We start from the raw sequence: 25,474 nt of genomic DNA, 5'->3' as shown, positions 1-25,474 counted from the left end.
ACAATAACCCACACCTACATACCTTTATTTCAATATTTTATGCTGATGGTTAAGAACACCAAACATTTTATATTAATCTGCATATCAAGCAGAACCACGCTCTCCTCTGAGGAGCCCAAGAAATAAACACTTTATTTCACATTTTGTATATTTACAGAATCCACAATATTTCCTTAATGTTCAGGATTAAACCAACAAGTACGAAGCAGATATATTTCAAATTTGAGTGTAAGATATTAAGGTAAAATAATGCATTACTGAGGATTCAAAACATTTAACACAAAAACATTTCTAGTTGTCGAATTCCACACATGCAACCTTTTAAATACAGATATATTTACACAGTTAGCTCTGAAACAGCAAAAAATGGAAGAGTTATGCATTTTGAACTTTAAAATGAAAAGTTAAAACTACGGTAGCACTTTTTGTAACCACTTCTGCAAATCATAAAATGTCACTTTTGAACAATTAAGTAATTGGAATCATGGAGATCATGGCGATTGCTTAACAAGTCAAGATGTTACCCCAGAATGAACCACACAGAACAAGAGGTCTAGACAGAAAACATCCTGAAAGAGCCAAGCTGTGCAACTGAACAAGGATATTCAATTTATTAAACCAAGTACAATTTTGATCATGTGCATTTCCCATTCAGATGTCAACTTTTGAGCAGCAAATCCACTTGATATGTTGTAAAGCATCACGTGAGCGGTATAAAAGGAAAATGGATAAGACCCTCCTCCTTCAATCTGTACAATCTTCTCAATAGAAAACAAAAGCAGGCTCCACCTTGTACTCAAACCTTCACCAAAAGGAAATACAAATCTTAAAAAGGAACTTGTCAAATTGAATGCGATCTCTGATCTATGGGCAGCATTTTATACACGCAAGAGCAGTTCATTTATCGTTTTGTAGAAAAAACCCACCAACTATTCAGTGAGTGACGGGTTTGCCTTTATCGCTGCATACAGAGATAGTCATCACAGAGTTTGGCCACCTCCTGTATGCTTAAAGAGAAGCGATCCTCAGAAAATTACCTATTTAAACTACATTACTTTTTTGTTATGTATGCATTTTAAAAATGTGCCAATTTCTTTCAAATCACAATTTTTGCGTAAAAAAAAAAAAAAATTAAAAATGGCAACCTTCCAATCATATTGGCCACTGGGGCTTTTTTTTGTCTCACTTTCTGTCCTTTCAGGAAGCCTTTAACTAGGCTCCTTATCAGCAGAGACCTCTACACACTGCTAACAGGAACCATCATTCACAATTGGCAATGTAACAACTGTCCCTGCTCCCCCCTCCCTTGGGCTATGTTCACACAGGGCTGTTTTGTTAAGGGTTTTTTTTCCTGACCAAAGCCTGATCTTGTGGCAGGAAATTTCCTTTGAGTCATCTGCGTTTTTGGTGCATTTTTAGTGGCGTTTTTGGCGCGTTTTTTTCTACTAAATGGGTTGCATCAATTAAAAAAAGTTGCAAAAACGCTGCAAAGACTTGACTAGCTCATTCTTTGAAATCTGAAGCAAAAACGCAGGTATTTGGCAAAACAGTCACGAAAAAAAATCTACAGGTGTTTGTGTGTGTGCGTGCATGAGATTTCAGAAATCTCAGACTTTGCTGGGACTGTAAAAAGTAGCTTTTTATTCGCATGGATTTGCAGCTAAAAAAAAACGCAGCAAAAAGTAGCCCTGTGTGAACATAGCCTTAAAAAGGGTTATTCTCACCTCCAAGATCCTATTACATTGTCGTAGCTGTAATAACAAATAACTCCAATTAGAAATGTAGTATAGTTCATGTGACTCACTTACCTCATGTCCAGGGCATTGCAGGACCTTGGGCATCCATGGTTACGACCACGCATATAGTCATAGTTAGTTGGTTGCTAGTGATCATAACCATGGATATTTAAAAGTCCTACAATGTCCTGAACATGAGGTAAGCGACACTGTGATACTACATTTCTAATTGGAAGTATATGCTAAGATTATTTTTACTACATACTGGGATAGGATCTTGGAGATGGGAATACCCCTTTAATTTCCTTTGCACAGACTCATTAGACACTTCTAAAGATAGGTGGGGGGTCTGATCACTGTAGCTATGTCCAGGTGTTTTCTGAAGAAATAAAACATAAAAGTTAAAAAAAAGCCACAGTAGCCAGTGTGATGCGTAACAACTAGGGAAACTGCGGACAGCACTGATTGTAATTTTTTTTTTTTTTAAATAAATTTATCAAAAAAAACATTAATTAAACAATAGACTATTTTCTGATATCTTCTCTTTAAGCAGTCAAAGAATGGTGATCTAGATTAAATACAAGTTAGTGGACCTTTTTCCACAAACATACATTAATCTACTCAGATGTTGCTGCTCTATAGCATGCTATCCACGGCTAGAGCTGCTTGCAAATGTCAGGTTCCCATTAAGAAGTTCATTTTGCAAACCAATGGAATAAAAGTTTTGCCACCAACTCATTTGCTTATGTCTTGCCAATTCAGCAGTCAAAAGGCAAGACTGACAGCACATTAGAAAAGAAGGTTGTTCTTTTTACAAAAGGGCTGAATTAAACAGAACAGCATTAACAGGCTCAATATGGGATAAACAACATAACTGCTACAGAGAATTAAGGGGAGGTGCTAGGGAGAAACACCAAGGTATCCACACTGAGTAGCTTGTGGCAAAGTTTGTATTCCGGAATACAGACATTCATTTCTACTGTACAAAAACCTGATTTGCAACATTTTAGGCAGAATTTTGGTAATGAGCATTATTGCATGTATAACAAAATTATATCAACATTATCCATACATTTCTCAGAATTATAACATTCACTTTTGTTCCCACAAAATGTCTGGCAAACAATATACATTTGAACGTAAAATAAAACGTGTGCTTAATCAGAAATAACACTGGCAGAAAGACAAGTAAAAAACAACAACACACAGTTGTCTTACCAGGTTGACGTAACCAAAGCTTGTCCTAAACATTGGTTTATTCTGCAAATACATTATACATTTTACCGAAGTCATCATCAAAAAGACTTGCAAAATGTAGATGCCTTGCCCTTTAAATGTATGACAGTCACAGTACAAAATAGAGTGTGTACAAACAAATGTAGGGATGCATTAACCTAAAACGAGTTTTACTTTTCTTGAGCCCATTGGCCGTTCATTTAAATCCACCACAGCTGCCATTGCCTCATCACGGGATTCAAATGCAACCATGGCTTCTCCAGTAGGCATACCCTTCTCGCTAAACTTTAAGCACACAGAACCGGGTATTAACTGGTAACCATAAAAGAAATCTAGGATTTCATCGACAGTAACTGTGAAAGGCATATTTTGAATCCTAATTACTGTTGGACCTGGTTTTCCAGACCCATTTCCAAAACCAGGAGGTGCACTAACTGGTATATTTGCTGGACCAAAACCAGGAGGAGGATTCATAGCACTTGGGCTACCTGGTATATTTGGTGGTGCTGGGTTAAAATTAGGAGGTGGATTTGCATTGGATGGTCCGCTTGCAAAGGGTGGAGGACCAGCTCCAAAACCTGCGGGGGGAACAGTAAAATGACTTGGGCCACTTACAAATTCTGGTGGATCAGCTGGAGCGTTTTTGACATTTGCCGGTCCAGGTGGTGGTGGTGGCCTTGGATCTACAAATCCAATTCCCATTGCAGGTGGTGGAACAGGGGGAGCAAAGGTACTACTACTTGGTCCACCAAATTTACTAGGCATAAGAAAGTTCTGACCATTGTTGTCATTTAGGTTACTGTTCATAAAGGAAAATTCTTCACCACTGGGACGAATTGGCTCAGATATATTACTGAAGTGTTGCATTTTGAAACCCTTCCTACCTAGCACTGGAGGGTTCATCTCAATCTCTTTCCTTTCTTCATTATTCACGACACGTAAAAAAGCATCTCTCCCATTTAACTTTTTACGATTTAGGCGCTCAGATTTACGAGCATCATCTTCACTCCTATACTGCACAAGTGCCTGTCCTAATCCTTGACCATTGTTATCTGTTAAGACATGCACACTGCTCTCCTCAACAGCAACTCCTTCTAAATTAAAGAACATAAACACATCTTTTCTAGATATGTTGTATGGCAAATTTGAAAGATGTCCCCAGAGTCTAGGGCAATGTTTATCTAACTCAAAGTCAAGGGCGCAATCCTTATGATCACCATAATTAAAACTCTGCATTTTCTTCCGAATTTGTTCTATCTTTTCTATCATTTGACTTTTGGTAACAGGGTGTACTTGAATAAATCGATTGCCCATATATTGTTTATGTCGATTTAGTGCAGTTTTATAGTCTGCCTCATTACTAAATTCCAGAAAACCTTCTCCAGTTGCTTTACCACTGGGTGCGTAAACTATATATATGCTGTCTTCAATAATATCTAGCTTCTTAAAGAAATCTATCACATGTTTGTTTTCTGCCTCGTAAGGCAGGCCTTTTAAATAAATGCAGAAACCACGCTCATGTGGTGACCTTGACCGGGAACGGCGCCGAGCACTAGGCGATTTGGACCTGCCCATTGATTGTTGCATGATACGCAGTGGCCCATGGTGTCCTGTGCTGTGTTTTCCCACATGTCCACCAGACATTACCCACTGCCTTTCACTGGCTGGGGCAACTTCAATAAAACGCTGTCCCAATAACATCCTATTCCGTTGTAAAGCTTCATATGTATCATGTGGAGTTAGAAGCTTCACCAATGCCCCACCTGTGGGACGTCCCATATGATCTTTCAAAAAAACCAGCCCATCTATACGCAAACCATGAAGAAATTCTTTTACGTCATGTTCCATCACAGGTATAGACAAACCATGAAGAGCTACATATGGGTCATCATGGTTAAGAGGAGGTGGTGGTTTCATTAGATTTTGTGGGTTTAATGGTATTGGATTTACAGGACCAAGAAACAATGGGTTGATATTACTATTCATCTGCGACCCAGAACCATTCATCCCTGTAGGCAAAGGACCAGTAGGCAAAGGACCAACAGGCGGTACATTCAAAGGTGGCATTCCAGTCAAAGGAGGAAGAGATGACATTGGTGGTACTGGTGGCACTGGAGGTATGGGGGGAACAGGAGGAACTGGAGGCAAGGAAGACACAGGAGGAGGAACAGGCATTGGAGGTATGGATGGCATTGGTGGAAGGGTTGGTATTGTTGGCATTGGAGGGATTGGCGGTGGTGGCACAGAAGGCAGCTGAGGAGCAGTGGGCATAGGAGAAGTAAATGCTGGATTGCAGAAGGCAGCACCTAGATTTGGTGGAGCATTTCCAATACTGGCAGTTGAGAAAGTTGCAACATTCTTACTGCTATCAACTACAGAGGTAACTGTAGAGACCGTGCTAGTAGGGGGGCTGCTATAATTGGGCACAGTTGAAGGCATGCTAACTCTGCTCATTACAGAGGCAGTGCTCATTGCTGGATTTGGTGGAGGCCCAGGGCGGTTAGAGTTTGCTGGTGGTATATCAACATTTGCAGTCTCAAAGCGTCTGCGGCTAAGTTCAATCATGTTCTGCATTTCAGTCTTACTGCTCAACAACAGCGACACTTTTGACCCTTTGATTGTACCACCAGTGCGCATCATACCAAGTCGTGCATCTTCATCGGTGGCAAAAACGATGAACGCCTCACCCTGCTCTCCCCCTACAATATGCACGCCACCATCAGGAATGGTTAATCCAGAGAAGAAGTGCCGAATATCCATGGTCCCTGCCACTATAGGCAGACCTTGCAAACGGATGACCACAGCCATGCTGCGTTGAAACAACAATCACCTGCAGATGAAAAAAGCAACGTCTACATCAGACTCAGTATTTAAACAAGCTTCCATCAATTAGGTCTCCCCCCATTTTGTTTTCTATCTGAATATATATATATTATATATATATTATATACACATGACAATATGAAAACATATGTAAATACCTAATCAGTAACATTTTATTACATGAGTTTATGAAAGTATCAGGCAAAATAGATATTGGATTGTAACTTTAGATCAGTTTTAAACACTGGTTTTTCATAATTTTCCTCTTTGTTTTGAAGCCAAGCAAACATTGCCAGCTTACATCGGTGTTTAAAAAAAAAAATGCAGTCACTTTCTATATGATAAAACCCAAGATCCAGTCACATTTTATAGGTACTACGGTGCTTCTTGTAATAAGACAACTATTACTTTTGCAAATGGTGAAACAAATAATTGTTGATGCATTCACATTCTAAATGATCCCTTGGAAAGGACAGTTAAAGTGCTGCTCTGTACAACTCTGACACATTTCCTCATCACTAGTTTTGACACTACTTTGATATTAAAAAGGGTTTAGTGGATGTCCAAGTTCATAACCATGATTTATCATTAAAATAGCTCATCAACATCAGACCACCGCCAACTATTAGCGGTTATCAGCTCTTGTGGTGGTGGGATGAAGTAGTGAATGGAGCTGGGTCAGCACAACTCCTTTAACCATTTCGTGGTCATTGGTGCCAACTGCAGCTCAGCTCTTACAGAAATAGATAAGGCTGCACATCAAACTTAGATAATAGTATAATGCCTCAAGCATATGGACAAATATTGGAATATACAATGAAAAATGCTACTTGCTAATTTGAACATGTGAATAATGAATTGCATACCTGCCATGAATATTAGGAAAAGGAGATATTTAGCAATCGCATTGATCAATGTAACTGAGCCCCAAGGCCTCGTCAAGGCATATCTCTATATTGGGGTCCCTAGCTCTGTGACCCTAACTGTGTGTCATCTCATTGCAATTAAAAACTGCTGTGGGTGGAGAGGGGTAACTAAGGACTTTCTTATATAGGAGATGGAAAAAACATGGCCGAAAGGGGCGGAGCTGTGTTCACATTCAGAAAAAAACTACATTTAACTGAATAGGATAACTGAAGTGAGCACTAATATATATATTATGAGTGCAAGCCAAAAATTACATACTATATACGGATAGAGATATGCCTTGACGAGGCCTTGGGGCTCAGTTACATTGATCAATGCGATTGCTAAATATCTCCTTTTCCTAATATTCATGGCAGGTATGCAATTCATTATTCACATGTTCAAATTAGCAAGTAGCATTTTTCATTGTATATTCCAATATTTGTCCATATGCTTGAGGCATTATACCATTATCTAAGTTTGATGTGCAGCCTTATCCGTATATAGTATGTAATTTTTGGCTTGCACTCATAATATATATATTAGTGCTCACTTCAGTTATCCTATTCACTTACAGAAATAGAAGCCGAGTTGTAATATCCATGATCGGCCAGTACACAGAAGGGAGCTCTGCCCTTCTGGCTCCATTCACAATCAGACACTAGCGGAGTTGAAAACTGTTAAAGGGAACCTGTCAGCAGATTTGGGGCCTATAAGCTGCAGCCACCACCAGTGGGCTCTTATATACAGCATTCTAATATGCTGTATATAGGAGCCCAGGCCGCTGGTAGAACGTAAAAATCACTTTATAATACCTAAACGGTCGCTGTGGTGGAGTTGGGCCATATGGGCATCTCCGTTCTCCGGTGCCTCCTCTTTCGGCCAGCTTCATCCTCCTTCTGAAGCCTGTGTGTGAACCAGTCCTATGTCATACACACTCGCCGGTCCCGCACACGGCAGATCAAAGTGTGCCTGTGCAGGACCTCAATGCCGGCGAGTGTGGATGATATAGGATGCGTCATGCACGCCAGCTTCAGGAGGATAACAAAGATGGCCGAAAGAGGCGGCGCAGGCACCAGAGAACGAAAACGCCCATATGACCCAACTCCACCGCAGCGACCATTTAGGTAAGTATTAAGTGATTTGTATGCTCTACACAGTGGCCTGGGCTCTTATATACAGAATGTTAGAATGCCGTATATAAGAGCCCACTGGTGGTGGCCGCAGCTTATAGGCCTCAAATCTGGTGACAGGTGCCCTTTAATCTTTGGGTCTGCCATAGCCCATCCCCAAATCTTATACTGATAACCTCTACTTATTCATACAAAGCATATCCAAAAGGAAACAAAATCAAATTAGTGGGGGTGCAAAACCAGTAGGCCATCAATAGTGCAAGCCTGGACAACCAGTTTAACACTGAAACTATCAAACATTAAAGACGCCCCTGTGGGTGTGCTAACATGCTAATGAATTCGCAGCGTCACATTCACCCCTCTGCCGCTTGATGCTGGATTTCAGCTCAGTGCGCATGACCCTGTAGGTTCGTTAATGCGCACTACTTCAGCTTGAAGCCAGGTAGCGTACACCCGGCTTCATAGTGCGCATGACTCAAACTCCGGGGTCATGAGCACCGAGCAGAAATCCAGCATTGGACGCGATGGCGGCAGAGAGGAGAGTGTGACGCTGCACATTCATTAGCATGTTAGCACGCCCACAGGGGCGAACTAACATGCTAATGGGGGAGACTAGCCAGGAAAGCAATGCCCTTGGGGCTACTGCCCTCGCTCATTAGCATACGATCTAAGATCTTTAGAAATACTTTTTCTAAAGATCTCTTTATCTATGCTAGTGTATACAGGGACGGTTAGGCAGGGATTAGCAATATGCACCGAGAACTGCTCGTGGTTCTGGGTGCATATTGCACCTGACAGGTTCCCTTTAACTCACAAAAATGAATGGAAGTTATGGAAAGTGCAGCAAGGTAAGCGCAACACAGCCTGCTTGGCTGTTTTCTGAATCCTGACCTCTTAAGATATTGCTGGTTTAGCCATAAGTAACAGTAGCTGAGAATTACCCTCAAGCATTTTTAGCCATGACAGTTCTCTAACACCTATGCTGTGTGCAATTGTTGCGTTTTTTGATGCACTTCAGTGCAAAACCTGAAGGGAATCCTGATGCCAGCAAAGTCAATGACAATACTTTGAAGCGTCATTCACATGTTGCTTATTTGTGACTGGCAAATTTGGTGCAGAAAACGTGCAGCATGTCTATTCATCAGTTTTTGCAGCTTTTTTTTATTTTCAACCATTGACTTCTATGAAATCAGTCAAAAAGGCTATAAAAACACAGGTATAAAATGATTGCTGATTTGCTGCGTTCCTAAGGCCCTGTCACACACACAGATAAATCTTTGGCAGATCTGTGGTTGCAGTGAAATCATGGACATATTGTTCCATTTGTACACAGCCACAAACCTGACACTGATTGTCCACAACTTCACCGCAACCACAGATCTGCTACAGATTTATCTGTGTATATGACAGGGCCTTTAGACTGCAGTGAATGCTATAGGAGATAGATAATAAAAACCTATTTGGCCTCAATGTCAATGAGCGTCAAATGCAACTGTGCCTCCCTGGGGTCACATTCATATGGTAACTTCTCCGGCATGGTTTACAGGTGTATTAAACATATTATAATTAGTGATGGGCGAATAGTCAAATATTCATGTTTGGACTATTCGTAACAAATCCCAAAGTACTATTCCATAATTCATCATGAATAACGAACCTAATGCAAGTCAAGAGGGGAACCTGAGTATTTTTCTTGTTGTAATGAATACTGGAGCAGTACTCTGTATTCAGTAAGCATAATCCGAACACGAATAGTTACTATTCGTCTCTTATTATAACGGTTATGTGTAGTTATTTGATTTTGAACCTTGGTCTGCTCATTTGTTTGCAATGGCTTAATTCTCCCTTTGTGAGCCCCCCACAGTTTCACACCTGGGAACACTTAAGCCCCCGTCACACACAGCGAGATCGCTAGCGAGATCGCTGAAATGTCACAGGTTTTGTGACGTGCTAGCGATATCGCGGTTTGTGAAAAGCAGCAGCGAGCGGGCCACTGCTGCAAGGTCGCTGATTGTGAAAAAACAATCATGACCATTTTTTGCTCGTTTGTCCCCCACTCTGCAGCACGCAACGGCGTCGGACCAGCGTCGGACTGGCTACCGGAGGAATCTCCACTAAAGCCAGGCCTGGATTCAGTTACCTGCATTGCACTCCGGAGCTCTCACCTGAGCTCTGGAGTGCAGCCTAGACTGCACCGCAAGCACCGAGTGATTGATTCCCCGGCGATTGCGGTTCAGTTCATAACAGCTAAAGACAAGCCAGGCTGATCTACGGTGCTCTCACCTGAACTCCGGATTGCACCCCGGCCTCTCCGCAGCTGTTATGAACTGAACTGTAATCGCCAGGGAATCACACGATGCTCGCGGTGCAGTCCTGCAAACTCTGAGATCAGACCAGGCTGCAGGTGAGAGCTCTGAAGTGCAAAGCAGGTAACTGAATCCAGGCCTGGCATTACAGGAGTTTCCTCCGGTAGCCAGCAGGGAGTCGTCGTTACACGGATCGCTAGTGGCTGATCTCTGAGGAGATCTGCCCGATTGACAGCTCACCAGCGAGCATGTAGCGATCGTCCTGCCAGGTCGGATCGCTGGTGCGTCTCTACGTGTAACGGGACCCTTAAGCCCTGTGAGCACACTGCTTTTTTGGTGCAGAATTGGTGCAGTTAGTGTTCATAAACTTCATGCAGTCCTTCCCCAGCAAAGTCTGTGAAAAAAATCTTTTTTCCTTACAGGTTTTGCTGCAGTTTTTCTGCAGCAAAAAGAAGCAGCATGTGACACTTTTCTGTAGGTCCCTGCATTTTTCCCTGTGCTTTGCTATTGTTATTGTGTAAAAAACGCAGGGACAAAAACGCAGGCAAAACGCGGTAAAAACGCATGCATTTTTTGGGTGTGTTATTTCGGCCAGAAGGTGCGTTTTTTGCAGAAGAAACAAATTTGCAGTGTGCGCACATAGCCTAAGTCACACACATAGAGATTACTTTCTTTTGTCTTATATATATATATATATATATATATATATATATATATATATATATATATATATATATATATATATATATACACACACATGCCAGAATGACCAGCGGTGACGTTCCGGACCTCACCACTAATCAGTACATGGTACACAGCGCAAGTCAGGACTGGCTGGTGCTTAAAACCTATGGAGCGGCTTTCTAACGCGCCACCAGCTATGATCCAGGTAATCGGGGAACCGCTGGACTACTTTGGAGCCGGGAACTTTGCTTTCTAATAAATTGGCAAATAAGGGAAAAAGTGTTGCCTTTATTTCTACCTTTTTTTGGTCTTTCAGATATCCATTTGTGCACTACGTCTGAATCCCGGGACAACGGCGGAACCGCAGGGGTGTTTTTTTTTTGTTTTTTTATAAATTGGTGAAGTAGGGGAAAGGGGGGATTATTTTTTTTTTCAAATAACGTATAATTGTGTGTATTTTTTTCTTTCCCCATACAGAGTTCAAAATGAAGGTATCTGACAGACATCTCTTCATTACTAAGGGCATCATTAATTAAGCACCATTTACTTGGGCCTGCTCTGCCTTTATCCATGGCTGCTGGTCAGACACTGAGGGCCAGTTCTGACATTGTGCTGGTGTGTGTGGCCTTGCTGCATATGCTGGCACCTGGACTGCCTTTATTTGCAGTTATCTGTCTTTGCAACATGGGAGCAGTTCAGATATGTCACAGGTATATGTTGCTTTTAGGCTAGGTTCACACTTCCGTTAAATTGTATCAGTCACAATCCGCTGCTCTGGTAAACAACGGAATCCGTTTGGCGGATTCCGTTCCCATAGACTTGTTTGAGCGGCGGATTGTGACTGATGATGCTGCGTTGCACCCTCCGCCCGACTGATCAGTCGTGGAATGACTGACCGCCGGGCAGGAGGAACGCAGCATGTAACGTTTTTTGAGCAGCGCCATCCGTAGGACTTCGCTGCGCATTCGCTCTCTGCCTCCCTGCACAGTAACCAGGGTACACATCGGGTTACTAAGCAATGCGCTTTGGTTAGTTACCCGATATTTACAGTGGTTACGTGTGCAGGAAGCCAGCGCTAAGCGGTGTACGCTGGTAACCAAGATAAATATCGGGTAACCAAGCAAAAAGTGCTTTGCTTATACCCGATATTTACCCTGGCTGTGCAGGGAGCCTGACACTTCCCCGCTCGGCTCCGCCCCCTCCCGCACTCAGCATGTACACACACACACACACTCACCTCTCCCCAGCCCTGCAGTCCCTGCGGCACTGACGTCCTCAGTGCCACGGCCTCGCTCTGCTACTCCCACCCGAACTCCGCCCCCCGCACACAACGGAGTCCGACAAAGAATAGTGTTCTTTGTCATCCGTTGGACAGCGCATCAGTCACATGCATCAAGCGACGCATGTGACTGATGCAAAACAACGGAAATGTGAACTTAGCCTTATATGGTTCTGCTTATTAAAATATTTAGGAGGCCGTATGGCACAAAGGTAAATTATATAATATAGAGTAGGACCCCCCTATTGATATTTGCCGTGACGTGGCAGGGGTGACTCAAATTATTGATCAATTGTTTGCTGAAAATCTCATTTTGCATTATAGTACAGTAGGAATGAATTTTACACTTTATTTGTTGCATGCCATTCATAGGCAGTGCTGTCTCCCCCCTCTCTGTAGCAATTTTGTTATATGTCAGGGCATTGTCCAATTATGTCTGTCTATATCTATCTCTATAGCATTCATTGGTGTCCAAAAACACTAGAAAAACACATCGAAACAGAACGCACATTTTTCCTGCCAAGAGATGCAGAAATGATGCAGAAATTTTTGCATCCAAATACTCACTGTGCACATACCCTTAAAGTGTTAATCTCAACATGTGTCTTCAGCAGCGCTCCAGTCTCTTCATTTCCTTGTGACTCAAGGGTGGGCACTCAAGGTATTTGAGAGAAACCTTGTTTCTTAACATAATATAGATCTGCCTATGAAAACTAACTAGTGAACCACCTTCGTCAGGCTGCATAATTTTACAACGTTAACAGGGACTCCTTATCTCGGAAGGGGGTGGAGATATTTTATTGAAATTTGGCCAATATATTCTGGACCAAAACTGCAGAGATGTCACGAAATTTCAGCCCTCTACGGCTTTTGGAAAAAAAATGTATTGCAATTTTAAAACTGAATAGTTACAATTGTACCTACTCAGCCGGACAAAGGTTATACTTGGTGTACTACGTTGCCAGCAAAAAAAATCACATGCCCAATGAAGAAGTGGCCAGGCTTCATACACAAGACTGAGCTGCTATAAATTTACAACTTATTCTGTACTTGAGTTGGTTTCAATAAAAGACTATTGTGAACACAGTTTAAATAAAACACAAATCTGTCACACAACTATTTTAGAGCTTTGATTTTGCTGTAAATACAATAACCAAGTTGCAGACAAGTCGCAAGCGACTTGCATTAAAGACCATGGCAAGTGTGCGCATAACACTTAAGACCTGCAAAAAAAAATCCAACACATTCGGAAACATAATGCAACACTGTAGGAGATCATTACATCCACTGGAATGAGATTTGTGTTGCACTCAGCATCATTGTATAACGCTAGCCTAAATCAAAAGCTGACTGCATTATTGTAATGTTTATATGCTTTACTCAGAAACACTGCAGAATTACAAATAGAAATAGACCAAAATTCTCGGATGACAGCCCAAGGCAAGTTCACAGAAATTTCTCTCCTGTACCAATTGATCTCTTCCTATATATGTTTGTACAAAAAGAGACCCATCAGTGTAAGGCAGCAGCGGGCAGGGAATTACCGCTGGGATCTTCCATGTAGTCTTCAGAGATGTACAATCCCGAGCCAACTTTTCAAAGTTTGTTTTCGGCAAAATGCTGTAGCCTTTCACAGTAAAATATACACTGCAACAATAACGCAGCCAGTGTCCGATTAGAGGGGTTGTTCAGTCTTAAGCAACAATACTGATGTCAATTTATGTAACTACAGACTTGTGAACCTTCACATTACCCGATGTGAGGATTCTCTGGTGCCAGAAGCAAGTGATCATGTGAAGAACAAGTATGTGATTTGCATACTTCTGGCCACATTCCAACTAGACCATTTATGGGCTTGCTCAATACCCTTCCATTGAGCAAGGCTGGATTAAGTCTAGTCCGCACGAAACTGCTTGTATGCAAATCACATTTACAGTAGTCTCATGCATGCCACAGGAGAATCCTCCCAGCGGGCACAATGCGAGGATTCACAAGTCTGCAGTCACAAGAGTGACTGCAGACTACTTGTAGGTTACAGGGGTTGTTGGGTACTTGGACTACCTCATCTCATTTCCCAGGTTTGCCCCCTTTAAAATAAAAAACACCTCTGCTGCCATTCCAGTGGTGTAAGCATTTGCTCTCCCAGGGTTCACATGAGATTATTTTACACAAGCCCTGCGTCCAATCAGCACCGGCCTTACTCACCCCGACTTCAGACAAATAATCAAGAGGAATTGAGAGCGGAGGCTGCTCTCACTTCCCATTGATTATTTAAACATCCAAAGGGCGGAGACAGTGAAGCCGATGCTGATTAATTTAGGTCAGCCCTGTCCCCCAAATCAGCGCCAGCTTCACAGTCTCCGCCCTTTGGACATATAAGGGCTCAACGGGAAGTGAGAGCAGCCTCTACTCTTAAGCTATGTGCACACTAGAAAAGTGATTTTTCTCAAGAAAATTTCTTGAGAAACTTCTGGGAGTTGAAGATTAACGCATCTGCGGTAAAAAACCATGGGAAAAACGCATGTGGTTTTGCCGCAGGTTGGTCCCTGCGTTTTTTTATGCTGTAACTGCAATAATATATAAATAAAGCATGTTGAAAAATAAAAAAAATAAAAAAAAAATAAATAAATGGATATAGATAATGGATAGATAGAAGGATATAATCAATAGATTGATCTGTCCTATATCAATCAATAGATAGAGTACCTGTGAGGACACTGCAGTTCTCACGCGTGGTAGTGTGCTCACATTACCGACCGTGAGAAATGACCTGTAATTACCTCTGCACTGTCGTTACGAGGCTGCATTCTGTACTGGATGCAAGTGTCGTGGGACCTGCGTGGATTACGCCGGAGCTGTGTTGGGGGGTGTATTAAAGTGGTGAAAGAGGGGGCTTTTTTGTCTTTTATTTAAAATAAAGGATTTTTCGGTGTATTTATTCACTTTACTTACGAGTTAATCATGAAAGCTGTCTCATAGACGTTGCCACGATTAAGCCTGGACTTAAATGGCAGCAATCTGCTGCCATTTAACTCCTTATTACGTGGATTGCCACCGCATCACGGCAATCTGGAAGAGCCAGGGACACTCCGGGACTGCCGCATAATGGATGCGACAGTCCCGGGGCAGCTGCGGGCTGATATTCTTGGCTGCGGGAGGGGGGGCATTAACCATGGCCCTCGCCCTCCCCAGCCTGAGAATACCGGGCCGCCGCTGTGCGTTTACCTTGGCTGGACGGTAAAAACACGGCGGAGCCCACGTTTTTGAAATAATAATAGATAGATAGAGATATATATATTTAATATCTATATATCTATATATATATATATATATATATATATATACACACATACATTATATATATATATATATATATATATATATATATATACACACACACACACACACACATATATATATATACATACATACACACACACACACACACATATATACACACACACACGTTTGATTTCTATGTGTATTCTATATGTCTGTGTGTGTGTGATATGTGTGTTTACTATATGTCTGTGTCCGATATGGGTGTGTGTTTACTCTCAGCTCCGCTTCCTCTTCCTGTCATAATGACATCCCTTCCCTGCAAAACGCAGGCAGTGATGAACATTACCGCAGGTAAACCGCGGCTACACCGAGAGTATACCACAAATCATTTGCTACCTGCGGTATACCTGCAGTATTTTGCGATTACATTACAGTGAATAGAGTGAAATACCGCAGGTACCTGCGGAAAAGAAGTGACATGCACATTTTCTCAAGAAATTCTGCAGAAAGAAGGTTCTTGAGAAAAAACGCAGTGTGCGCACAGCTATTTTTTTCCCATAGGCTTTGCTGGGAAATGTCTGCAGAAAGGTTACAAACATTTCTCAAGAAATTTCTGCAGCAAAACCACGGGTAAAAACGCAGCGTGCACACAAGGCCTAAGTTCCTCTTTATTACTTGTCTGAAGTCAAGGAGAGTGAGGCCGCAGCTGATTGAGCACATGGCTCGAATAAATTAACAACCTCACCTGAGCCCAAAGGAGAGCAAATGTCTACACCACTTGAACAGCACCCAGCAGTGGAGGGGAGTATAAATGCTTTTTATTTTAACAGTGGCAAACATGGAGAATGAGAATGCTCTAGTTCAGGTAGCACATATCTCATGACAAGTTCTCTTTAGAACAGACAGACACAAAGCTACTGATATGAGGATGCAGTGCTCAAAATTTTAATAGTGAATGGTTAAACTAACAGCTTACCTGCAGAAAATGTGATATTTGTTTTCGCTTTATTACATAGAATCCAATGAATCCTGTTGGCAATCAAAAAAAATCTTTATGACTGCAAAAAAAATGAAATTAAAAGGCATACATGAAAATCAAATTAAACAATCTGATAGAAGATGCAGTAAGTAATCCAGCAAATACCCTGCTGTTCTGGCAACACTCACCAGGATGAGGTGCATAGTGCCAACATAGGAATAAGTACAGTAGTTAATGGAAAAAATGGAATGGATAATGGCAATTATTGATGCATTTAAAAAGAGCAAAATAACACGTTTTCCAGACATCAGATATACGCATCTGATCTATAGGTTTTGCTCTATACTGCAGGGGTACACAAAAAACTAAATCTAAGAGCCAGTACCTCTCTAGGAACCACCTAAACAATGGAAATTGACCTCAGAAGAGAAAAATAAATCCAAAGGGCTAGGCACATTTGTTTTCATGGTTTTTAGGACCTGTCCAATCCAGCTGTACTATGACAGGGCTCACTGCATAAGATGTTTAAGCTTTCCCACCCTTTTAAAACATCAGTTGGTCATTTCACGTTTATGATACAACTAAATACATGTTTACAATATCCACTTACAAGAATAATTACAGCAATTTCCAAATTAATGCAAACGAGCAAAAATGCATCTGTCATACATCACTGTGTCTAATAGCCAACTACGGTATGTAGCAGGTTACAACAGATATACAAAATCCACATAACTGCCCATCCTTATTGGCAATACAAAGCCAATTTGGGGCAAAAAGACTACTACATACTGCATGAAACACTACAATGAGCTACTGAGAAATAAATCAGCATTGTCACATAGTTTTTCAGTTTATATATATATGTATGCTGTTTATTGGTATTTTAGGTTATGACAAATGGCTGCATAGAACATAAAATAGACGATAACAGTAATGGCATAGCAAGATACATATACAGTTCGCCACACAAACTACATGTCCAAATTCAGTTTTATGAGAAACACTAACCTAGAGTGTTTGCTTGAAATGTAGTCTGTTGCCTGTTTGCTAACAAATGCACTAAATGAATATTACATACTTTAAGAAAAATATCTCCATTCACAGAATACAACGTAACTGCACTCATCACAAACTAGATCATGGATAACAAAAATCAATTGTCTATGTGGAATGTTTTCACAACACAAAACTTTCCATTTGTACCATTGTACAAAGAACAGAATCACAGGAGTCTTCATCAGTCAGCATCAAATCCTCAAACACATTTTCAAGCCGCCATCCACAGTACAACAAGCAATCACAGTATGTAGGATACAACCATGGCCCAGTAGGTAAACCATGCTTGATTTTTGTTTTCAGGAGGGGGTACTTAAAATGTAGTTTATAAATAGAAATTAACAAAAAAACAAAAATGCTGAAAAACAGAATCCAAAATCGACATACATCTGTACTATGTGGAAATGATATAGGTTTCTTAAAAGGGAACCTGCCACTCAATTCATGCTGCCAAAACCATGGGCATCATGAATTCAGATCCTGGCTGCACGACTGTAGTCCAGTATGGCATACACACGGCATGAAAATTGGTGCGAGTGGAAACATCGCATTCCAGATTCCACTCAATTAGCCTATGTGTCAGCTCACATGAGCGATTATTTTCTCAGCCCTAATAGGACCGAGAAAAAATTGCAGCATGCTGCGACAGTAATGCGTTCCTTTTTTCTCGCACCCATTCAAGTCTTTGGAGCGAGAGAAAAATCGCACTGCACTTGCGGTACACTGGTGTACTGCGAGTGCAGAGTGAGAATGGCAATAGCCGGCTACGTAGGAGAGAGGGAGATAAATCCCTCCCGCACCTCCTCAGAGCCGGCCTACCCCCTGCAGCTGAGGTCCAATTGCATGATCAGACCTCAGTCGCAGGGACACTCGCATGGCACTCTGCTCCCGATGTGCTGCCAGCGCGAGCCGAGTGTTATGCGAGGATCGCACTAGCGCCCCGTGTGGCCCCGGCCTTACTCAAACACTCTGGCATTTAAGAAAATTATATTTTGAAGAGCCGACTGGGGACCACAGGTAGATGCGTCCAATGAGGTCCCTGGCCAAATTCTCCATGCCCTGCTCCTGATTGAAAGGTTTTTCCCTATGTGCATACATGAAAGAACTATCTTTCAAAGGGGAAGATTGGGAGTATCCGGACGGCCTTTGACGTTTCAGAAAAAGGAAATGCTGAAGTGTCAGAGTAAAACACACCTGGCTGCAATCATGTAGCCATGCTGATTCAGATTATCCTTGGTTTGGGTAGCATGAATCTAGTGACAGGTTCCCTTTAAAAAGGAACCAGTCAAGACCCCCTATGCCCTCCAACACAGCAACATTCACATCTGTATGAATAAATTCCCTGCCTAACTAGCCCTGTATAATGGTATTCACTTAACTCAATGTTTAAAAAGGTATTTATTACCTCCGCTTTTCCTATGCTAATTAGGCCTTTGACTAGTCAGTCCTCTTTCCATGTTATCTTGCCTCTATGGGCGTCATAACATGATTTCCACAAGTTGGCATCATTGCCAGCTCCTGGAAATCTAGTGCATGCGTGCAGCTTTGGTCACTTACATTGAGCCTCTGAGGTCAGGTGCACGTTTTTCGGCATCAGAGAAGCACTCTGAGCATGATCAGAAGTACACAAGCTGTTCCTCCGATGATGTACAGTGCGCCTCCCTGAAGCCAGGACGTGCACAACCGACTTCGAAGGCTCAATTTGAGTGGAGTGCCTAAAGCCGTGCGCGTGCACTAGATTTCCAGGAGCTGCATTGACACCAGCTCATGGAAATATGCTATCACACCCACAGGGGCGAGATAACATGAAAATTGGGCTGACTAGTCTGGGGATATAACGCCTCTTTGACTAGTCAAAGACCTAATTAGCATAGTAACAGTTGAGTTTCTAATCCTTTTTTATAAATGTTGGTTTTACTGAATAACATTACACCAGGGCCAACGCAGGGACTTTAGTCATACAGATGTGAATGCTGCTTGTTTGTTTTAATGCATACAATAAATAGCTAATTTTACAAATCGAAATGATATGTTGCTTAAATTACTGAAGTGACCATATGGTAATAAATTGCAAAAATTGTATCATAATAGTGTTGTTACATCTAGCAAAAATAAGTTATGTAAATACAGACCCATCAATATTACCGTAATTACTGAATTGTTTGTGCTTAGGAAGTTAAGTAAAGACCACAATAAATACAAAAAAAAATATCTCAGATGCATTTCTTAGGGAACAAGCCGAAATTAAACATTGCCACGAACTAAAAATGCAGATTAATAGATAAAGAAAATAGAAAATTAGAACTTTGCATCTCAGACATAGAAAGCTACAGTGACCCATTTACTAAGTTGAATACAATGAAGTATTCTAAAAGATTACTGTTATCACTGTTGAAAAACCTAAAATAACCAAACGCAACACCTCAAAATCATCAGTATGGCTACCGTGAAGTAACAAATCAATTAAATACTTTTACAATATTAAAGTTTAAAGGGAACCTGTCAGCTCCAATATGCACCCAGAACCACGAGCAGTTCTGGGTGTATATTGCTAATCCCTGCATACACTAGCATAGATAAAGGGATCTTTAGAAAAAGTATTTCTAAAGATCTTTTATCGTATGCTAATGAGCTCAGGGTTTACTCTCAAGGGCGTTGCTTTCCTTGCTAGTCGGCCCCATTAGCATGTTAGTACGCCCCTGTGGGCGTGCTAACATGCTAATAAATGTGCAGTGCCAGAGGATGCCCTCACTCGCCTCTCTGCTGCCATCGCCATCTGACGCTGCATTTCGGCTCAGTGCACATGACCCCGGAGTTTCAGTCATGCACACTATGAAGCCTGATGTACGCATCCTCGCTTCAAACTGAAGTAGTGCGTATGACTGAAAGTCCGGGGTCATGCGCACTGAGCCGAAATCCAGAGTTGGACGGCGATGGCAGCGGAGAGGTGAGTGAGTTCATCCTCTGCAGCTGCGCATTTATTAGCATGTTAGCACGCCCACAGGGGCGTACTAACATGCTAATGGGCCCAACTAGCCAAGGGAAGCAACGCCCTTGGGACTAGTCCCCTCGCTCATTAGCATACAATAAAAGATCTTTAGAAATACTTTTTCTAAAGATCTCTTTATCTATGCTAACGTATACAGGGACAGTTAGGCAGGGTTAGCAATATGCACCCAGAACGGCTTGTGGCTCTGGGTGCATATTGCATCTAACAGGTTCCCTTTAATATTTTTTCACTGTGCAGTGAAGAATTAGAGACACGAATGTAGGGAAATAAACAAGAAATGGTCATCTAGTACTGATCTGCATCATGTAAGACATTTACTGCACAATATGCCAACATGCAAATAAAGGGCCTCATGCTAATACAGGGCCAATAAAGGACCAACAATGGGACTCAAAAACTATTACAGGGCTGCAACCCAACAAGACAGATCCCGGTGATTATCAAATCTGCTCTGTAATCCAAGAAAAAAAATCATTACAAGACATTTTAACTCCTTAGTAACCAGACCAAATTTTTCAATTCTGACCAGTGCACTTTAAGGGGCAATAACTGCAATGTTTCAACAGAGTAATTATGTTTGGGGTTTTTTTTGTGACATTTTATGGTAACATTAAATTTTGGTTAATGTATTTTACTTTTATTTATAAAACTATCAGAAATTTGACAAACATTTTCAATCTCTGAATGATTACTCCTTTGATTCAGGCAGTCACACTGCACAAAACAATTATCATTCACCTCAGGTCTGTTTTACATAAACACTATACGTAAATGTTCTTTTATTTTGTTAGGATGCTAGAAGCGCCTCCTTCAGCTCTGTGGAGCTTCAATCTGCTCCTATAAACACTCTGTTAAGATTTCTAGTGTTGGCTGCCAGAGTCTGTATTCCCTTAAGTTGGAAGTCACCTAATCCGCCCTGCCTGTCCCTCTGGATTTCCAAATTCAATAAATTAATGTACATGGAGTTAATTGACTGCTTCTTTATGATAGATATGAGGCTTTATATAAAACATGGCTTTACTGGATGGAGTTCAAACACATTGGCATTTCTGAACGCAGAGATACCAAATACGTCTATACTATTATTTTGTTTTAGTTTCAATGGAGCAAAAAGGGGGGGGTGATTTGAACTTTTATGTCTGGGTTTTTTTTTTTCATTTTTTTATTTAAAGTATTATTGATTTTATTAGCCCCCCCCAGGGGACTTTATGACTACACACTCTGATCACTTCTCATGATCAGAGCGATGCTTCAGAATCCGCCTGATCAACAAAATTGCTTTTCTCCTGCGAGTGCCCATGCCCTGCCGACACTCACAGAAAGTGAGTCATAACAGCAACAGAGGGTCATCAGCTGACCCCCGCTGTCATGGCAAACCATCGGCGCCCAGTGATCACATCACGTGGCCGCCGATAACAGGGCTTGTGGAGGACCGGGGGGTTTGGGGTTAACAGTGGGATCCCCGCCAGAGCACAATAGATTGTGCTGTCAGTTTGACAGCACGATCTTAAGCGGCTAAGGCCGGTTTCACACAACCGGCTTTTTGCCGTTTTGCCGGATGCGGCGCTCTCCCGTACAGTTGATACAGTACAATGACAGCGCTGTAACTTCCGGGTCACATGCTTGTTGCGCTGTCATTGTACTGTATTAACTGTACGGGAGAGCGCCGCATCCGGCAAAACGCCAGATGTGTGAAACCGGCCTAACAGGCATGGGAGGCTCAGAGATCCACCTGCGCCTGTTGCTGCACGTCTGCTGATCAGATCATCAGAGATATGTGGAGGAATAATGCAGGCTTGCAGTGCGAGCTTACATTGAAGGGACAGACAAGGTCAAGGACGTGTATGTGTATATACATGTCCTGGGTTGTGAAGGGGTTAAGCTATGTGAATGTAACACCTGTAACTTTGGAATGGCCCTGGGACTAATTTTTATTATAAGCCTGTGTGACTGAGCCCGCACACTGTTTTTATGTGCAGTTTTGTCACAGAATTTGAAGCAAATCCTCATGCCAGCAAAGTCAATGAGACTCCTAAACTGTAGTGCACACGTTCAATTTTTCCCTTGCAGTTTTGGTGCAGAAAATAATCTGCAGCATATCAATTATTTACGTGTTTTTCCCCAATGAATACAATGAGGGGGGGGGAATTGCACATTTTTTTTCTGCCAAGAGGTGCAGATATTTCTCCACGTGTGCACATATCCCACGATCAGAATTAGCAGCATTTTAGACTCAGCATATTTTCTCCCCCGTCCAAAACCCTGCGTTGTACAGTACAAGCACAGTGAATGGGATTTCCAGAAATCCAATGCTAACTGGGCTTCTTTTCTAAGCAGCTTAATCTGACCTGCAACGCAGCTTTTCGGGACACGTCAATTTATGCTGCGGATACGGGAATGTTCTCAGTGGGGAGAACAAAGCGAAAATCCTCTGTGCCAAGACTCGTGATCGTGGGCACGGACGCTGCGTTCTCCCACAGAGACCACTAACGTCTCCACAAGAGAAATGACGCTGCATCTAGAACGCAGCGTGTCCGGACCGTGGGCACGCAGGAATGACGCTGCATCTAAAACACAGCGTGTCCGGACCGTAGGCACGCAGGAATGACGCTGCATCTAAAACGCAGCGTGTCCGGACCGTGGGCACGCAGGAATGACGCCACATCTAGAACGCAGCATGTCTGGATCGTGGCCACGCAGGAATGACGCTGCATCTAAAACGCAGCGTGTCCGGATCGTGGGCACGCAGCGCCTTAGGGCTAATCCAGTTTCCCCAGCCAGCTGATGACACCCAGGCTACCATATAGTATGGAAGGCGTAGTACTTGCCCCAATCCCATGATTAGACCTGGAAACCACCAAACAAATGCCAAGGGGACCAGAACTGCTCAGTACAATTCACAGAAGTCTCCTGTATTCTCCCTATATAAAAAAATCTCAAATCCACCACACAATGAGCCAGGAGTCATGTCACAAGCCGCCATTTACTACATAGGGACAACCTGACAAGCAGGAGTCCCGGCCTGCGGCCACACAGCAATGTGCGCCGCCTCATTCCTCGCCAAGGCGGTTCATTTCACCTCGCCATGGCGGCTTCCTGCAGGACGCCGAGCAGCCATACTGCCACCTGCAGCCAGTGTAGGACAGGAGGGGACTATTGAGAACACATTTATGGACAATACATTCAGAAGGCACCGTGCCCGGGCCGCCTCACCAGCCATACACCCTCCCTTCCCTCACACTCCCCTCTGCCCTGACGTCTCTTACCGCTCAAATCTTTTTATGAAAGGAAAATAATTATAAGAGAAACCGCAACAGGTAAGGCGAGACGCCGCACTGTCCGCCCTCCCGGTCCCGTCTCCTCGCGTGACGCGGTATATTTTATTATCACGCTTTTCTTTCTTTCTTCATCAATAGCAGCCGCACAAAATGGCGGCTGCATGGAGGTGTGACGTCACAGGCCGCGCACTCCCATCTCAGCTCGTGTGGGCGGAGCCTGTGAATCCCGCCTTCCTGAGGGCGGGAAGTGATGGCGTCCTAGTGCAGTCAGTGCGTGCGCTGAGTCACACCCGCAGTGTGATAGCGGAGTTTTCCAGGAATGCAATGTGACTGCTTATAACAATTGTTCTGTAGTAAAATGTCGGTACCTAGAATATAATAATGAAGTGTTTTCATATTTGCATGGAAATAAAAGGTAATTACTGTCAGGGAATGGTGCATCAATTCTGGTCTGAGGTAAAAGAAAAAATAATTACAAGGCTTTAATCAAATATATAAAAAATGGGCGTCACATTCGTATAATGGAGTCATTTCATTTGTGTTTAAATCTGTCCTCTCATCCTTATGGTGAACACTTTATTTTCCACGATGAAAATCTATGTGGGAAAAACGCACAAACGCACATTGGCTACCATTTGTCTATTGGGCACAGACATAAAGCCACGTGAACAGTATTTGGTGAGTTTTTTACCTCAGTATTTGCAAGACCCCCTTCACATGTCGGTGTGTCCGGTACGTGTGAGGTCCGTTTTTACACGTACTGGAGACACAGGCACACATTGATTAAAATCAATGGGTCTGTGCACACGTGCGTGTTTGCCCATGGAGAGAATACATATGTGGAGAATACATGTGTCCGTGTGCACCACACGTAGTAGACATGTCCGTTTTTCTCCAGCAGCACAGGTGTCACACATGCTCCGTGTGACACATACTGGAAAAAAACACGTTTCTGTGAAATCAAATGAATTTTTACACTTACCTTCTCCACCGCTGATGTCTCCAGCACTGCTGTCACTTGCTTCCAACCCCCGCTCATTATGCTCATCGCATATGCACTGCACCGAGGACCAGAAGTAGCAGCAGTACCATGGACAGGTAAGTATAGAAATTCATGCTGTCCGTGTGCAATGCGGATTACACACAGCACACACTGAACACACACACAGCTACACCACATACCATGTAAAACGTGTGTTTTTGCACAGACATATGGAAAGACAAAGACTAAGACAAAACCAGAAGTGAGTGATAAATACAGAAGTGGTGCCGGTATGTCTATTATACTTTTCCTCTAATTGTTTCCACTCCTGGTTTGGCTACAAATACTGAGGTAAAAAACTCACCTAATATGCAATGTGTGCACATAGCCTAAAGCCTGCTTTACACGGTACGATCTATCGTGCAATTTCACGATCGATCGTACCCGCCTCCGTCGTTTGTGCGTCACGGGCAATTAGTTGCCCGTGGCGCACAAAGTCGTTAACCCCCGTCACACGCACTTACCTGCTTTGCGACGTCGCTGTGGGCAGCGAACATCCTCTTCCTGAAGGGGGAGGGACGTTCGGCATCACAGCGACGTCACACAACAGCCGGCCAATAGAAGCGGAGGGGCGGAGATGAGCGGGACGTAAACATCCTGCCCACCTCCTTCCGCATAGCCGGCGGGTGCCGCGGAACGGAGGTAAGCTGCTGTTCTTTGTTCCCGGGGTTTCACACGGAGCGGCGTGTGCCACCCCGGGAACGATGAGCAACCGGCGCCA

General features: G+C 42.7%; 1 protein-coding gene across 3 annotated transcripts; it reads right to left on the bottom strand.

Moving 5' to 3' along the window:
- Positions 1-105: 105 nt before the first annotated feature.
- On the bottom strand, positions 106-23,894 carry RBM12 (RNA binding motif protein 12). Of its 3 annotated transcripts, none has more exons than XM_075349900.1 (3): positions 23,700-23,894; positions 16,362-16,443; positions 106-5,802 (listed from the first exon to the last, which is right to left on the bottom strand). In XM_075349900.1, exon 3 carries the CDS (start codon positions 5,778-5,780, stop codon positions 3,126-3,128), a length of 2,655 nt encoding a protein of 884 aa, XP_075206015.1. In that variant the 5' UTR covers positions 5,781-5,802; positions 16,362-16,443; positions 23,700-23,894; the 3' UTR covers positions 106-3,125. The 3 variants fall into 3 exon arrangements, with proteins under 3 accessions (XP_075206015.1, XP_075206016.1, XP_075206017.1); XM_075349901.1 differs by having other exon boundaries at positions 16,362-16,414; XM_075349902.1 differs by lacking the exon at positions 16,362-16,443.
- Between the last annotated feature and the right edge of the window lie 1,580 nt (positions 23,895-25,474).

This window comes from Anomaloglossus baeobatrachus, chromosome 5, assembly GCF_048569485.1.
Source record: "Anomaloglossus baeobatrachus isolate aAnoBae1 chromosome 5, aAnoBae1.hap1, whole genome shotgun sequence".
Classification (NCBI taxonomy): domain Eukaryota; kingdom Metazoa; phylum Chordata; class Amphibia; order Anura; family Aromobatidae; genus Anomaloglossus; species Anomaloglossus baeobatrachus.
The sequence above is the reverse complement of the archived record's forward strand: the minus strand, read 5'-3'. Positions and strand labels throughout refer to the sequence as shown.